Source organism: Cibotium barometz, chromosome 24 (assembly GCF_041138505.1).
Source record: "Cibotium barometz isolate CiBa-2024 chromosome 24, ASM4113850v1, whole genome shotgun sequence".
NCBI classification, from domain to species: Eukaryota; Viridiplantae; Streptophyta; class Polypodiopsida; order Cyatheales; family Cibotiaceae; genus Cibotium; species Cibotium barometz.
Window position 1 is genome coordinate 5,457,180 of NC_141069.1, and position 18,511 is coordinate 5,475,690.

General features: G+C 46.1%; 1 protein-coding gene across 7 annotated transcripts in view; it reads left to right on the forward strand.

Annotated features, from left to right (window-relative positions):
- Nucleotides 1–1,489: 1,489 nt before the first annotated feature.
- LOC147624832 (RNA polymerase II C-terminal domain phosphatase-like 1) overlaps nt 1,490–18,511 on the forward strand; it is a 41,615-nt gene continuing 24,593 nt past the window's right edge. For 4 of the 7 annotated variants that reach the window (XR_015268857.1, XR_015268856.1, XR_015268858.1 and 1 more), the window contains exon 1: nt 1,567–2,838. Coding sequence is in view for 4 of the 7 variants with exons in the window: in XM_086818060.1 (XP_086674186.1) it covers nt 2,554–2,838 (285 nt within the window). In the remaining 3 variants the exon portion in view is untranslated. Of the gene's footprint in view, nt 2,839–18,511 lie in introns of all 7 variants that reach the window. The other 3 variants (XM_086818057.1, XM_086818061.1, XM_086818059.1) reach the window with 2 other exon arrangements.

Below are 18,511 nucleotides of genomic sequence, written 5' to 3' on the forward strand. Positions count from 1 at the left end.
GTCTCTTATTTATGGTGAGAGAGCTTTATGGTGATTGGACTTTGTGTAACTTGGCATATGTTTTTAATACAAAATCATATTCTCTCTAAAAAACCTAGTTCCCTTTTTCTTTTGAGATGGGAGCCATTAGCTTCATTTTGTAGAGGAGAGCAATGTTCTCCAAGAGAACTAGAAGGCATGGGAGAATGTTTCTTCCAGCACAACAATTCTAATGGAATATGAGCAGCTCCTTGTGCAAGGTGTCTACCAGGGACAAGTCATGTTCTTCTCCTTTTTTGACAAATTAGAGAGAGATAATGTGTGTGTGTGTGTGTGTGTGTGTGAGAGAGAGAGAGAGAGAGAGAGAGAGAGAGAGACAGAGACAGAGACAGAGAGAGAGAGAGAGAGTGTTTGTGTTCCTTTGTATAGTCTTAGGCTATAAAGATTGCTAAAGCGGTGGATAAACATAGATACCTTCCCATAAGAGGAGAAAGTGTCAGTAATGGCATGCTTTGGGGAAATTGAGGCCAATGTTCTCCAAGATAACTAGAAGGCATGGGAGAATGCTTCTTTCAACACAACACTTCTAATGGAATATAAGCAGTTCCTTGTGCACTTCTCCATAAGAGGAGAAAGTGTCAGTAATGGCATGCTTTGGGGAAATTGAGGCCAATGTTCTCCAAGATAACTAGAAGGCATGGGAGAATGCTTCTTTCAACACAACACTTCTAATGGAATATAAGCAATTCCTTGTGCAAGGTGTCTACTAGTGGACAAGTCATGTTCTTCTCCTTTTATGACAAATCCTACTACTCGTTTTTAAGTTTGTGAATGCTTTGCTTTAGGTTTTGAGGTAGTCTAACTAGTTAGCATTGTTAATGCAAGAAGCAAGTGAGGCCACTATTGTGGCAAGTCTCCTTGCTGGCACACTTGCTTGGCATAAGGACAATTGGACTTCCAAATTAGAAGGTATCAAGTTTTTCTTTGGTACTCAGTATGTTCTTTGCTCCATAATTAGTGCTACAATGACTAAGGATAACTTGAACCTTGAATTTTGGCCCGAACATTGAAAGCTATCAATTTTCTTTGCTGTGAATAGGAAATCTGTAAAGAAACTCCCTACGCAAACATTTTGGCCCAACAACGACAATACATTGATTTGTAGTATTGTTAGAGCAAGGTTATTGTCTCATGAGCTTCTAGAGGGTTCTTAGAGATTGGAAGCTAAGGTAGAATGCTTAGCTTCTCTCTCTTTTTTGGGAATAAATGTATGTATGTATGTATGTATGTATATATATATCTATATATACACCCACGATTACACCATAATCTGATCAGTATTTCTGTTACACCGTCTAAAGAGACAAAGCCATCCAACTATGTGGGGTTCAACAATTTGCAGACAACATCCCACATTTCATTCTCCCATACGAAAGAAGATTCACCTCACTACAGAAGCATTATGCTTGGACCTAGCCCTTAAGTCTTAATGGAACAAGGTGATCACAATAAACCTGTTTTTTTAATATTATTATAAGTAGCGCAAATTAGAAGTACTATTTTTTTTCATTTAGTGTTACTAGGTTTTGTATCCTTGGTCCTGCACTTAGAAGTCGGCCGCTCATCTGTTGGATGGACCCCTCTGACCCAACAGAGGAGATTTAGCTTTTCCACTATAAAAGGAGCTTATATATCAAGCTTTAATGGCGGCAATTGTGCACTGCAGTTTTACTTTTATCGGCGCCTTCGATAAGGGCTGTCCTTTCTCCTTCCTCTACCACTTGGCACTGGTCCAACTTTGCCCCAAACCTTATTGCCCCACCCTTCCTTCAACCTTCTAAGCTTGTCCCTGACTTTCTTCCTTCGGTGTCAGTTTTCCTTGCTGAGCCCACTGTCGACATAGGTTCCATCCCTGTTCACCCATGGTCCTGACCTTTCACTCACCTTCTGCCAATTTTACTTGTTGGATTCTTCCCCTTTGTGGCGTTGGCACTTAACCTCGTTTTAGGGTTTCGCAGGACGCTAACACTCAACCCTAGATCCATCCTCATCTAGGCTATGGCTAACGCTACCGGACAGATGATGACGTAATTAAGAAAGTTTATGCCCTAATTCATAATTAAACATTAAGCAAACCAGCAGCAGAAACAGCTTTGGTTGCGGATCCCTTTGAAGAACTGGGAGCTTTGGAGACATTTAAACATTGTCCTTGTAAAAGGGCTAAGTGCTGACATTGCCAAAAGGTCCAAAACAACCCAAACGTACCATTCTTGCTTCAGGACTTGAGCACAACACAACAGTAAAATGTGACACTCCATTGCCCCATATGCATACAACATACCATTGGTCATTCTAAAAGCAAGATACCCATTTGGAACTTCTCTCTCCCTCACACTCATGTACAACACCAACATCCGTATGACATGTACATGCCACATGTTACCGTCTCACATCATGATGCGGCGGCAGTATTGGTATCGTTTGGAATTGAGAGGTCTTCGTGAATGTTTTGTCATCACCTCACATTGCAAGACAACTTGAAGTTTTGGGGTCCTCGGTCAATCCTGGAGATCCATGGCCACTATGGGAGATCATGACAGCTTCATTACTGGTCTATACCATGGAGAAAAATTTATGGGCAATGTGTCCATCTTCCCAATTTCTAATTGTCTACCTTTCGAACGTGAGAAAGAGCTTAGAGTCTCTTCCTTTTCAGCTGCAAGTGATCGTTGTTTCCCATTGGTAATCCTTCACACAATCGCGAATGAGGGGTTCTTGCTCAAGTTAGAGCCTGCGAACCTTTCCGCCGAGTCAAGGGAGTTGCAAATGATGCACTCCATGTGTCTTCAGGAGCTGAAGGTAAGTGGTTCTATCAGCTCTTTCTATGTGCGTGCATTATGTGCTCTTCCATAAGTGTGTGTGTGTGTGTGTGTGTGAGAGAGAGAGAGAGAGAGAGAGAGAGAGAGAGATGTGTGTTCATGTGTGGTTGCGTGGCGTTGCTCTGCTCACATGAGGGGTTACTGTCATCATGGCCGAAACATCCAATCAATAGTGCTCTTTCAAGAACGTGTCTTTATCAATGGATTGGGTATTTTGCAGTAACATGGATGCACAGGCATTTGAATTGAAGTGCAAGTGTATTTTGTTTGTGCAACTTATATTAGAGGCAGCTTTGTATGTAGGTGTCCTGTAAAAAGAATCAAATTCCCTACATTTTTCCTCATGTAATAGAGACTCTATAGTAGTACTACTGCATTGGTATATTATTGTCGTCCATTGGTCTCTTTTGTTCTCTATTGGTATCCAACTGTCTATTGGGATCACACTGGCATCCCTTGCTTGCATTTCATCTCTACTTGGCATTCCACATTGGAGCTTTTCTCCCCCCACCCTCTTTTTTTTACGTGTTCCTCTAGAAGGAGCTCACGAGCCTTTATATATCAAACCCACACCCCACCCAACACCCGCGGGGCCCGGCCCTTCTTTTCTTTTGGTAAGCACTAGAAGCAAACTACCAAAGGAAGAGAACTAGAAGTTTATAAGTATCTCTTTATTACATGTAACTCAACTTTGGAGCCTTCACAATCTCCAACATTCTGAGGACAAAAGTGGATGGTTGCCTATAAGACCCTCTACAAATAGTCGAGCTAACTTGGGAGTGTTTATATTCTTTTTATTGGAATAAAATAAGTAATTTTTGTCAATCAATCCACTTCTACCTTCCATATGACATGTTTGGCACTTGATTGGTATAACCTTGGATGTCCTTATCCATTTATGGGAAAAATGTTTTCTTTAGAAGGTCATCGGATATGTATTCCTCTCTACTCTGTGTTGAGTTATTGTGGGGGTGGTGATTTCATGGTGGACTTAACATTGTAGGAGATAACATAATTATCAAAGACGCAATAAAGCTCAAAGATACAACACCACTCATATCACTAAAAGGTAGATGAAACCATATGGAAGCCGTGCTCGGCAAGTAGGCGCATTACTCACATCCAATTTGTATGTCCGGTTGAATAGAGCTCGATGTTGAGGCAATGGTGTACAATTTCTTCCTGTGAAGCCTTAAAGCCTTGTCTATGCAATGCTACTTTGTACTTTGCTTGATGTAAGCTCCTCGTGTGACACACTTACAAGTATGTAGGAGAGCCAGACATCAGATATGAGCTAACGGGGCAGAGTCAGACAATGTAGGTGACATGTGGCATTGCAACGTGGTAGTGATGATGTGGTGGTGGTGATGTGGCAATCGGGTACAGATGGCCAACATCAATACTACTAGAAGCCGACTAGGAGCATTGGTGCATATATATACGTGGGTAGCCAAATCGTCATATTCATCTGCTTTCCTGAGTGTTAGACTTCACAGAGCGTTTTTTAAGGTGGAATGCTAGTTAGGAGTGTACAGTATGTCACAGGGTTGTGATTTGACATCTTCATTCTCAGCCACATCTTGTGATAGAATGTGCAGTGGAAGAAGGGAAAGTGGAAACAAAGGAGAGAGAGAGAGAGAACCTGCTCTCAATATCACATCCAAAGGAATACATGTCCCGAGCAAGAGGGGAGAAAACCTCTTATGTGAGGGACTGTAGCAGACAATGCTAAGCAAGCAGTGAAGAATGAGGGAGGCAAGCCTGCTATATATATGTCCATATGAAGGCAGCCGACTAGGGAAAAAGTCCTCCACGACTAGGGAAAAATGCCCAAGACTACATAAAATGGGAAATAATATGGGAAAACATATGTGAGGGGTGACCAGTCCCTCTAGCTAACATGGTCAGCCCTAGAGGCTAAAACAGGACACCAAACAGGAAGCCATCAAGAAGGGGATGATGTCTGACACCCCCTCTCAGCACCGGATGGTGAGTGAACTCCAAGAAGCCAGAGATGCCATCCTCAATCAAAGATGAAAGACTGCAGAAACAGGTACCAAGAAAGCTCAACAAGCAATCTCCTCAGGAACTTAGCTACAAAATCAACAGAACAAGCTGCCAGGTACACCGCTCCTCTGGAAGAAAACAACCAAGTAGGTTGCGACGTGTGCTCGAAATAATGGTTCCAAACCCAAGTGTAAGAACACTCCCCGAAGTCAAATGTCGTGTATCCAGTTTGGAGAAGGTATGAAAAACCTCATAACCAACCAAGATCAGATCCCGTATATAACCAATCATGGGAGAAGCAAGTTGCTCCTCATTGGAACCCTCAAAAGAAATACAGTCAATATGCTCCAACTCTGTACCAAGAGTAGCCAAATGCTGTACAAAAGAATCCTCTAAAAAGATCGGCATCGCAAGATGTAAAGACTCTGTAGAAAAGATGGGGTCCGTCTGCCCAAACTCCGTACCATGAGTTGCCCAATGCTGTACATAAGTACACGCCAGTGAGGTGGGCATCGCAAGATGAAATGACTCCACATCCCCCTCTGAAAACTGATGTCGTTGGACTGGTACAAGCCCAACCTGATTCTGATCCAAATCCAAAAAACTATGGAAGTACCACTGTGGCCCAGGCACGGTTAGCAACCACAGATCCAAAGCATCCCATTGGGTCCAAAAAACCATCCTCCAAAACAACAAACCTGCAGAACTAGCAAGGGGAGGGGCATCCTTAGAAGCATCACAAAGAGAGGCAGAGGTAGACTCCTCACAATGAGGAAGGGAAGCAGGAATATAAACTGCAGTGGTAACAAAGTCCTCAAGAGCATCACTGATAGTAGAAGACTGTTCCATAAGTAGAATCAGATCCCAAGAATCAGCAACAAATAAGTGATCCATGTGAAAGGATCACACCTCATAGGCAAAACACCCTCTTTGTTCTACAAACACTGCAAAGAACATAGGCTCGAACAAAATAAACTCTGCTCAAGATCTCTGAAAAGATCACTTCTCTCCTCCAAAATCTGTAAACTCTTGTCATAGAAGAGAGTCTCCACAGAAACAAAACAGCTCCCGAAACTAATCCTCAAGTGAAGTAGCTGGAGATAGGCCCCCTCTGAGTGTAGAAAACTCATGTGGGAAGCAAAATGCAGCCAAAACACTGCTGTCCAACAAAAAACAGCACTCCACCGCCAATAGAAGGCAAGGAACATGAAGAAACCGGGAAACCATGTAGGCTAGGAACAAAACACAAATATAGATGCTCCAAAATCAGCAAAACGCTGACTGAAATCAAAAATTCAGTATCCTCCTCAAGTACCAAATTGCCTCCAAAGCCACAATCCAACCAAGAAACCCCCCTCTGCAAGTGATCTGTGTCCACTGGAGAAGAAAATGCAGCCAAACAAGGGCTACAAACCTGAAAATTCAGGCCAACCAGTGTCCACACCTCCTATGAGGAAAAACCCTGAAAAGAAGGTACTTTCGGGTCCAACAGATGAAGCCCAAGTGAAGGTAGAGCTACCAGCAAGATCTATTCAGAAAAACGCAGCAATTATGGCTGCAAATCTGAAAATACAGAGGTATTCGGGGCAATAGATAGGACCGAATCTGGAAACGCATAAGAAATATGGTACCATCAAGTCCTCAGATCAGCAAATAGCATCAGAAACCTGTAGAAGAAAAAAACGCAGCAAATATGCTGCTGCTGGCCTGTACAAAACAGGCGGCCGACACTACAGAGGGGGTATGAATACTGAGAATTGCTGCAATCTGCTGATGACAACCACCTGTAGAAAAACGCAGCTAACTAGGTGCTGCTGCCCTGAAAACAGTGCAAAAAACAGGTGTGAAAGGGGTTCTCGGAGGTCAAACTGATGAACAAAGACCACGGGCTGCTGAGAAGAAACGCTTGGAAGAGGCAGGCGACCAGCAGCAATTCTGAGAAAAAAACACAAGATCTGTCCACCTTGTTGAAAACGCAAAAACGCAGGAGGGAGAGGAGGGAGCATCCAACACTGAAGATCACCGGCGCTCTGATACCATGATAGAATGTGCAGCAGAAGAAGGGAAGTGGAAACACAAGAGAGAGTGAGAGAGAGAGAGAGATGGAGAGGAAACACAGGTGAGAACCTGCTCTCAATATCATCATCCAAAGGAATACATGTCCCGAGCAAGAGGGGAGAAAACCTTGGATGTGAGAGACTGCAGCAAACAATGCTAAGCAAGCAGTGAAGAATGAGGGAGGCAAGCTCGCTATATATATGCCCATATGAAGGCAGCCGACTAGGGAAAAAGTCCTCCATGACTAGGGAAAAATGCCCAAGACTCCATAAAATGGGGAATAATATGGAAAAACATATGTGAGGAGCCCCTCTAGCTAACATGGTCAGACCTAGAGGCTACAATAGGACACCAAACAGGAAGCCAGCAAGAAGGGGATGATGTCTAACATCTTGTACCTCAACTTTAGTTGTATTACTTCTTTCTTGTACATAATACAGAGCAATAGTTTAGGATTCTTGTGTGTGCTGTATGTGTGATTCTGCCGCACTCTTCTTTCTATCTCTGGAAAACCCTAGCACATAGGTGCAAATGTTCTAGAGTTGGTATCAAAGCCTAGGGAACCTGCAATTTTTTTTTCTTTTCTGGCACGTGTGTGTCGACGATTGCTTGGATAGCATAGAGCACTTAAATTCCAAGAGTGCATAAGTTCGGGTTTGGGAAAAGTGAATATTTGGGTTCTCTTCATTGCACGTGGGTTAATTGAGATATATTGTGCTTCCCTTCCCACCAAACCCTTATCTCATCACGCAGGGGATGAGATCCCTCACCCGGTCCTTGATCACTTGATATTTGTCATGGATTCACAACTCACTGATTTGCTTCTCAACATAAAGGCATCCATGAACACGCATGCGGCTAAAATGGAGGCTATCTTTGCCCGTCTTCACAGGATGGAGTCGGCACCTCAAGCACCTAGTATTGCGGATTTGGAATCTACAAGGACTCGTGCATCGGAGCAAGTGTTGGACGATTCCAAGAACGAAGTGGCAAAACTTTGTGGAGGAGGATTTTTCAATCCTTTGGATACAGATAAGGATGCACTGGACGAGCTTCGCTCCTAGTTTGGCAGTCATCATTCTACACCTGCGCGTAGTCGACAGGATAGACGCAGTTCGCATCATTGATGGTCTCCTTCGTAGAGTTCCTCTCCACCGGATTCTTCGGTCGCCTTCACCGGCTCGAAGACAGGGGACCACCGGTTTGCCAAGTTCTTCCATCATACCTCGTGACGAAGCCCATTTATTAAAGCTTCTAAAGCGTGCCAAGTTCAACAGGAAGATGGATAGAGAAGGCGTCACGAATTGGACCTGTGAGATGGCTGCCATGTTGGCAACACAGTAGGTGGTTCATATATTTTTCAGCTCCATTTGGTGCATACAGCTTTGACAGTTGCTGCTCTCTTGTGGTGGGAAGATCACCTTAGGCACCACTCCGCGACTTGGTGGGATGACTGCCCGCAAGGCGGTCTTGAAGCAGTTTATTCTTTGTAGATTACTAGTGTGGATTGAAGAATCCATGGGAGCATTTTATATAGAAACATGGCGAGTTGATAACCGACTATCTTGCTCATTTTTGGAAGCTTTTACTCATGCTTTCAAGGACAGTTCAACGGTCGGAGTAGGTTGAGCGATTTGTGGATGGTTTGAAACCATCTTTGCACGTAGACGTTCATGCACATCGGCCAGATGCAGTTCGTCTTGCTACAACCTTGAGATGTGGGAGAGTTTCAAGTTTGGGACTCAACAACAGGGGCAGCAGAAAGGCAAAGACAACGGTAGCCAGTCCAAGGCCAAGGATGATGAGGTTAAGCCAAGTGGGGAGCCTCAGTGACTCGCCTCACTCTTGAAGAGCATTGCATCACGATGGTTGCTGGATAGACGGTGCTTTTTATTGTGACTCCACCGAGCACATCGCGAAGGATTGTCCGAGGGCCTTGGAGAAGCAATCCGAGGAGGCGGATTCTTCAGACTCGAAGGAGCAGTCCAAGGAGGCGGCCTCTTCAAAACCGGAGGATGAGTGTGAGGGAGATGCATGTGTGCACGTCTTAGCTTTTTTCATTTCTCGGGTTGAGCATACACCCAGGGTGCTTCATTGCAGTAGGTCTCAAGTACAAATAGAGAAAGTTTTCTGCCAAGTCTACGAGGGAGAGTCTTCATAGTTGCTGTTTGCACTCAATAGAGAATCTTTGGCTTTAGTGGCGGTCGCTTTAGTTTCTGGGGTCCTTCAGGAAAACTTTCATCATCTACCATTTGCACTAGGTAGAGTATCTTTAGTGTCTGATGCATTGGGTGGAGTATCTTGAGTGTTGTGGCATTGCACTCAGTGGAGAATCTTTGGCTTCAGTCTTGGCGATCGCTGAAGTTTTTGGGGTCGTTCAAGAGGACTTTTCTCACCTACTATTTGCAGACACCATAGGAGTACATGTCTCTAGTGCCTAATGTCATGCAGACACCATAGTAGTACATGCCATCAGATTTGTCTTCGTCATGGGAGGATAGGCTAATTGGTGTATCTTCACAGTTCACAGATTTTTTGGAGACTGTCCCGACAACAACTGGAGTTTCGACTTCGGTGTATTAGCAACGGGGATGTATTACTTGGAGTACGTTCCACAAGATATGGGTGGTTTAGACATATAGGTGCCGAGTAGGACTGATGGATTTAGATTTGGTTTCTGAGGAGTGTTGTTCTTGATTTTGCTTTCTTCCTTTAGGGTGCATTGGAGCGGTTGCAAGCAGTTCTCATGCTCCATCTAATCCGATGCATTAGTGGCCAAAGTTTGGATAGCTGAGTTTTGCTTGGCCATTCTCTGTACTGTTCTTCTCGTGGGCTACCATAGGATAGTCAGTGGTTTGCAATGTTTTTTTATGGACAGTTGGATAGATAGAAAGTGCTCAAGGTGGAAGTTGATCATTTGTAGGTTTTCTTCCAGGTCTTTGTGCTGTATGCCCGTGAGGACGGAATGTGAACCTTTGTAGTGGATACAAAATGGTCTCGCAATGTTTGGGATCTTGGGTATCTTGGATGAGCTTTGCTTGGATCTTTTCCTTTGATGGAAGGGCACTTTATATGGACACCATGTATGTCACGTGCATCCCGCACTTGGATGCCACGTAGACATATCTGTACAGAAGGTGCAGGACCTGGGGTGGAAAACTGGTCCCATGTGAGCCCAGTCCGGGACGAGTTAGCCAGGGTCCCACTCTAGTCGTCCGAGGTCAGGTGTGCATTGTCTGTACATGCGTCCAAGGTCAGGTGTGCATTGTCCTGCACATGAAACAGTGCCAGTCCGCGCTGTGAGTCTCCCTCTAGAATGATGTCAGTGGTTCTATGTATCTGGTATGATACTGGATGCCAGACCACTGTGTAGACAGTTAGGGTTTGCATATAGGAAAGGGGCCAGCCCATAGGGCTACCCCAAGGATAGATATGTGGGCATTGGAGAGGTGTAGAACCACCCCCATAGGGGCCAAGATGGCCTTGGCTGAGCCCACCAGCCATGGGATGGGCTGGAAGGGCAGGCTGGAAGGACAGCCCTAGGGCCCCTAGACGGGCAGCCGACAGGGTACCCAGCCCCTAGAGGGCTGCAGGCCAGGTGTGGGGAAGCCCACACAGGCTGCTCAGCAGCAAGAACCTCATGCTCGCATGGTGGCCAGCACCCATATATGTGATGCACAGGATTATTAGCATTTAATGCTGATTTTATTCAGGTCGTGAGGCATTTATAAACAGCCGCCTGGGTTTTAGACAGCTGACCAGCATCCTGGAGGAGCCAAGGATAAGCTAACGCAGAAGGGGTGAAGGATTGAAGGTCACGGGCAGAGGATTCTCCTCAGCCCAGAAGGTTCAGGTTCAGTCTTTTATTTCAGTTTTGCATCATTCTAATAAAAGCAAATACACCATCCGTGGTGGGGGCCCTACAGAGGGTATTTGGGCCCTTAAGGGGGAAAAGATTTATTTGGATGAGGACCTTACACCGGCACAGATAGCGCACCGGAAGGAACACATGCCGCGTGTGCTTGAGGCAAGGAAAGAGGGGAAATGGGCGGTATACAGAGATGGCGGAGTCATCATTACGGAGAGGAGGCCCACTTGACGGTGCGCGGCCTATGAGACCTTGCGATTCATGGTGTGGAATTGCAATGGAGCCCTTAGAACAAATGCAGGATACTTTGAGGGCTGAGTTTCACACTAGTAGGTAGATCCCCGAGAGATGGGCCAGCCACTCATCTACGTAGGTACCTGAGATATCAGTTTACACATGAGACAGTTGGGGTTTACCGAGATGCAGTATCTGATGGCTTGTTTGCTTTAGACCCGCATAGCCCTTTGGACGAGATCACGAGAGGATTGGCAGGTGTACTAAATGCATCCTGTGCATTATGATCCCTTCCACACCCCCCCCCCCCCCCCCCGCAGCACTGCCCCACAGAACAGTTGGTATGATGATGAGTGTCGTGAGACACGAGCACAGCTACAGCATGAGATTGCCATTGGGACTCACACGCATAGACAGGCCAGGATGATCTTTCGACGCCTTGTGCAGAGGAAGAAACGAGCCTACCTGGCTAAGCTAGAGGAGGAGATCTACCAACTCTTCCTGGGGAAGGACAGCAAGAGGGCATGGAAGATATTTCAGGAGATGTCAAATCCCCATAGGATCTCCTCGTAGAACGCTCCTGGTACAAGACTCGAAACCTGCAAACAAACGAAACAAACATGACAGGGGTGCAGGCCTGACTCACCTCCCTACCTTGACAGCCGTGGGCAAGCCCACAAGTCTTGGCTGTCCCCACCGAGCCACGAGCTGAGCTAACTAGATAGATGTACCGACCAATCTCTACCTCGTGACGTCCCATACCGCCACGAAGCTACCCTCGCGGGCCTCGATACTGCTGCCGGCCTCGGCTGCATGAAGCAGGTGCACGTCTGCACTAGATCTAGGCTCCTGACCATAGAGCTCTCACAAAGACACGCGAGACTCTATGACTAATGACTAACCTTGGCCACCCTTTTATAGGCTCTTGGCCGGTCATTGGGCGTCCACACTTGGGTGCCCGCCCGTTAGTCTATCCCTAACTCCGCTCGCCGATCAACCTGCCTAGCTCCAAGCTTCCCCAAACCTCGAAGCTAGTCTTGTGTGCGTGTAGCACACGGTAGATACACACCGTGCACATGACAGGAGAGAGAGCCTGGTACTCCGATTACTGCACCTGAGGCATGGCATACTTATGCTAGAGAGCTATATGATGCACCAGGACAGCCCCCCACCCCCCCTCTACTGGGAGCTAGACCGGCTAGCAACACCTTTTTTACTATGCGGATGGTGCTAGATGCAATAGACAGGTTATAGAATGGAAAGGCCCAGGATCATGATGGGCTAGTTGGAGAGCACTTCTCATATGCGCGCGACACTTTGGCTCCGCTCATCGCACATGTGTTTAATTGTGCCATTTGTGAGGGTTTCCCGGCAAGCTGGACAGAGCATATCATTGTACCACTCTTTAAGAGCGGGGACCCCATGGTACCAACCAATTACAGGACGATCATGATTGGTCATTACTTGGCCAAACTATATGGCTCTATATTGGAGTTGGAGCTAAGCCGCTGGGCAGAGAGGCATGGTCATTGAGCACATGGATAGGCTGGCTTCAAGAGAGGATTTACTACCTTGGATCACATACTGACACTTCAGGCACTTATTGAAGAGGGCAGGGCACAGAAGAGAAGGATATACTACTGCTTTGTAGACTTCCGCAAAGCCTTCGATACCGTACCAAAACAGCACACTTGTCGCAACAAATTAACACAAAAAACTGAATGTAGATGTGTAGAAAAATAGAGAGAGAAATGAAATTATACATTAACGTCTCTAATGTAACATGCGGAAGCTCTGGGAGTCTTCTTTCAGCCCTAAACACTCCTGGAAACCATCTGATGCAAAACGCAGATATAGAGAGAGAGTAGAGAGAGAGATGTGCTGGAAATTCAGTATATTCATATGGTACAAAAAGGTACTTCTACTATAGCCATAGACTGCCTTGTACAAAAGGTGGTGAACACCCAAAATCCTGTCCTAAACTAGGACCCTAATGATCCACTCCATAAAGGAATGAATGAGTACAATGATGAGCATCCATGCTATTTATAGTCACTTGGGAATATTGGGCTGCTGGCCGACTGCTGGTCGGCCAGCCGACTGCCCTCTTTATATCCATAATCATCGCCGTCTGGTCCTACTGCCAAACAGCACTTTGTGCTCCATGTCCTAGTTCTCATACTCTTTTTCTTGGCTGCCCCTTCTGGATTTAGCCCTGAAAATGTCCATGGCATTTATCATGCACATGACATCCCCCTCTGCTAAACTTGATGACGGGAATCCAACCTGCTCTTGGATGACCTTTATCATCCCAATCCTTTCCCGAAGTCCCTCTGTCATCCATCCATCCCTGGCAACCCTTTTCTCTGAAAGCCTAGCCTGTTCTCCAAACCACTCTGTCTCAGACGAAGATCTACGCATCTATCCCCTCTAGTCCACAATCCATTCTTCCCCTGACTCTGAACACCGTCTTGGTCTCTCGGAAGAGGTAGTGATATCTCCCTCGGATCTCATAATAGACTGTACATCGGCAAATGTAGTGCTCCTCTGTCTCTGCCTCCTGGTAGCATAGCTGACAAATGCGGTCATCCAAGATCTGATGCACATATCGCCCTATCTCAATCCACAGCTGGTGTGATGAGGTCCGGATCTGTCCAATGGCACAACATATCCCATGTGATAGGTGTACATCCATGTACGTCGGGCGGGTGATAAAATCATCTGGTGAGAGGTGTAGAAAATGGCTCTTGTAATGAGCCATTTTCGTGCCTAAGGGCTCAAGGGGACTAGTCCATGTCCTCTCTGTGTCCACTCTGATGATATCCATCCTGATCACGCGGTTTTGCTCTGAGCGGGTGAGATCCAAAAATGGACAATCCAGACTATACTAAAAGGGTGGTAGTGCCTCTATCCGCAAACCATGTAGGTCAAACCATGATCTCATCTGAGTGTACCAACAATGAGTATCTCCATCCTCTGCCAACTGTATGAATGAGGTCAATGCCAATCGGGAGTACCTCTGTTGAGGGAGCTTCCATAGCCGCTGTAAAAAGGTAGCTGCCTGGAATAGGGCCTCGGTCACTACTGGTGCGGCACCCAGCTCAGCCCGAACAATCTCGTGTGTACTGATGATTTGCTCCGAATCATGTGGGCAATCATCATAATCAGTGGTCTCTCCATTTGCCTCCGTCCCTCTCTGAGATCTGTGATGTATGTTGGGCCCCCAAATTGGAGCTCCGTACAGGAGGGTCGGTGTGACAAGCGTATCAAATAGCCACAATTTGGTGCGCGGCTCCTAAAACTGTGTGCACACTGCCTCTCAAGTGCCCCCAAGGCTGCATTAGTTTGAAGCTTACTTTGCCGCAGTTAGAAAGAATGATACTGACAGAGTGATCTTAGCCAGTTGGTAACTTGGAAGGTGAGGCCATTCCTTGGTGGACCCAGTGGGCTCATGCCCACACCAGATTAGGTATGGCAGCTTATGTTTGGGAAGAGGTTGTCTGCGACCTTAAGCAGCGGTTTCTACCGCCCCATTACCTTGAGCGACTCGAAGACAAGTTCAGGGGAGCGCGTCAGAACGCGCAACCAGTTCTTCAGTTTGCCAATAGAATTTTGAGTTTATGTTTGCAATTAGGCTTATCTGATACGGACAAGAAAGGGCAATTTCTGTATGGCCTTGACACACAAATCCAGTGGGAGGTGCGTATGTTTAGGCTAGCCACCTTCGAAGATGCACTCTCGCTTGTGCAGAGTGTTGAAATGAAACACAATGGTGGCAAGCCCAAGACTTCCCAACCGGCTACTCCCAAGGCTACCGCCTCAGGGGGAGAAAGGCCAGAACCAAACAGGGTCTTCCCCAGGACAGAGCACGGGAGCCTCTGGCCCCAAGACCTCGAACAATGCGTCCAAGCTTACTCCAAACCAAAAAGCAGAGGCAGGCAAGACAGGTGGCAAGTTGAGTGTTGAGGAGATTGCTCAGTACAAGAAGGAGGGTAGGTGTTTTGTCATACAAAAGGACACACTTCTTGGGAGTGTCCTAAGAAGACTACCGCACCAAAGACTGCCGCCTCAGCCTCCACAGCTTTCGTGGTGAGCCCAGCTCCCACACAGACCTCAGTGGCTGCCCCTAGTTCTTCAAATCCCAATGCTTCAGTTGGAGCAATCATTAGCCGGGAGCTCGAAGATAAGCAGAAGGGTGCCCATGACTAGGAGTATGAGCGCAACCAATTGCTCGAGACCTTTGGCTACATAGGTGGCCAGAGAGTCGTCATCTTGTTTGATAGCAGCAACACGGAGGATGTGGTCACGGAACAGGCCGCTTAGCGTGCCCGTTTCGTCCTGACTTCAGTGAACAAACAAGTTGAGGGTTTTAGCATAGGCATGACAATGAGCGTCAAGTATGAAGCTCTAGGTGCTAAGTTAGTTATTTAGGGCATAGAGTTTGTGCGTGATTTTATGGTTGCTTCTCTTGTAGGAGCAAACATAATATTGGACATTCAGTGGTTTCACAAGTTACTTCTTGATGTCAAGTGGGACAAGCACACTTTCCAGATTAATCGGAATGTGTTAAACACCCCAGTGACCATTAAGTGTGAGCCAAGAATTCCGAACTTTCCGCTCATAAGCCACTTGCAGGCTAAACGAGTAATTAGGAAAGGTGCACATTGTGCGATGATATACATCCAGACTACCTAGACGGTGGCCAGTGCTTCCGAGAAGTATTTAGGTCTCCATGACAAGCTCCAAAAGATTTTTCTTCGGGACAATCTCCCTCCCCAGCTCCTCCCGTCCAGACCGGAGGACCACAAGATCGATCTCCTTCGAGGCTCGGAACCCCCCAGCAAGTTTCCATATCGCCTTTCCAAGGCAATGGAATCGGAGTTGGACCACCAACTCCAAGAAATGTTGCAATTTGGTTTCATCCGCCCCAGCATGTCGCCATTTGTAGCACCAATCCTATTTGTCAAGAAAAAAGATGGCTCTTCTTGTTTGTGTGTCAATTATCGTGCACTCAATAAGCTGACTATCAAGAGTAGATTCTCGATGCCTCGAATAGATTATATTCTTGAGAGGCTAAATGGGACTAAGGTGTTCTCGAAACTCGATTTAAAGAGTGGGTACCACCAGGTGAGGATTGTGGAGGGGGGCATCTCCAAGACAGCCTTCCGTACGGAACCGGCCCACTATGAATTTCTGGTCATGCCTTTTGGCTTGACGAACGCCCCAACCACATTCAACCGCATGATGATGCGTATGTTCCGGGAATTGATTGGAAAGTGTGTGTTCATATTTCTGGACGACATACTAGTATTATGGTTGAGCAGCATGACATTGATGTGGAGAAAGTCCTGAAGTTGCTAGAAAGCAACGAGCTCTACGTCAATGAGAAGAAGTCGGAATTTTATTTGTACGAGGTTCATTACCTTGGATATATAATTAGTGCAGAAGGCATTCGACTTGATGTGGCTAAGGTGGCCGAGATTGTCAATTGGGAAGTACCTCAAACTGCTTATGACATCAGATCCTTTGTGGCTATATGCCAGGCATACTCCACCCACATAGACAAGTTTTCTGACCTCTCGGCGGATTTCACCGATCTGCTAAAGGGTATCAAGACTAGAAGGCAACGGATTCGAATGACTCCACACGAGCGTTGGAGGCATTCAAGAACCTCAAGGTGACTTTAGCAGAAGCGCCTTGTTTAGCACTTGTCTCGTGGGACGAGCCATTTCAGGTGATCATCGATGTGAGTAACATCGCAATTGGAAGTGTATTACAACAAAATGGTCATCCAGTAGCTTAAATGTCTCTTAAGTTACTGCTCACAGAGAAGAATTACTCAGTCTACGATCCTGAACCCCTGGCAGTAATACATGCCTTGAAACATTGGAAACATTTTCTTTATGGCCATGACTTTGAGGTGCGCAGTGACCATCAGGCACTACGTTGGATTCAAACAATGCCAAGTGCATAGTGGAGTGATCGACAACACCGATGGAGCCAGATATTCCAGCAATTTGGTGGTATGATTGAGTACCTTCCAAGAAAGGCCAATCCAGTGGGCTGATGCTTTGAGCAGGAAGGGACAAGTGACTTTGATTCAGATCACTAGACTCGACCTTGTTGGTACAGAACTTGACGACATGAAGCACATATATTCCGAGGAATTCAGTACACAATGGGAACAGGCATTGGATGCCACAGGACCATGCCACTTTTTGATACGCGATGGTTGGCTTTTCTACAAAGGCCGACTATGTGTCATGAAGGCATTTAGGGCAGCTCTTCTCCATGACGCCCATGACACCATTAACTGGTGGTCATAGAAGCATGAATTCGACTTTGGAGAAATTGGAACTTCAATATTATTGGCTAAAGATGAGGCGAGATGTGTTTTCATATGTACAACACTGTGATATTTGTCAAAAGGGAAGAAGATAGGGTTGTTACAGCCCTTGCCAATCCTGAGGGACCCTTCCAAGATATTTCGATGGACTTTGTCACGAATCTGCCTCCTAGTCCGGGTAAGCGTAATACTCTGAGCTTGACTATAGTTGATAGATTTAGCAAATTTGTTATGCTTATTCCATGCAAGGCCAATGTAACCGCCAAGGATGTTGCCCAGTTATTCATTCGGCATTGGTATCCAATTGGCGGGATTCCTAGGACCATAGTGTCAGACCGAGATGCCAAGTTTACCAATCATTTTTGGAGGGCATTATTTGGTAACTTTGGTACTAAATTGAATTTTTCCAGTTTTTCCAGTGCATTTCACCCACAGACGGACGGCTAGACAAAAATCTACAACCAGTTGGCCTTTGATGCTGCATAACTGGTGATCCAACACTTGACTCTGCTACTCTAGGGCCTGGCAGTGCATGCAGAGGTGACTGTAGATGCTATGGCCCATCCTTAAACAGGTGCATATCTGCTGGTCCGTCAGTATAGAGTTCGTGGGCAGAGTTTGTGTGTAACATGCAAAGCTTACAGAAAGGATAAATACTTTCAGCCCTTTGTTCTTGGCGATGAATAGCATAATGTAGAGAAGATAAGAGTGCAGAGAGGAGAGACATATACACAGGATTGGTCCCAAATACCCTCTGAAGGGCCCCCACCATGTATGGTGTATTTGCTTTATTGAATGAGTAGATTGACTGACTGCTGGCTGTAAATAACAAGGACTGAATTGACTTGGATACCTTCACTTGGCTGAGATAGCATTCAGCCTGAAGATGATCTACACTTTCCACCTTGCCTTCAGCCCTTTCTTGGCTGTTCTAGCCCTTGGCTTGCAGAGAATATGACATGATTTATGCTTGGGGCTGACCATCGCTTATATAAGCTCCACATATGCTGGTCGGTTTGCTACTACTGCTGTCGGCATGTTTATCTGCTTAGGACTAGGACAAAATAGCATTAAATGCATGCTTGTTCCCATATGTGACATTAGTTGCTCTTGATACTGGCCGACAGCCCTCTTGCTGGC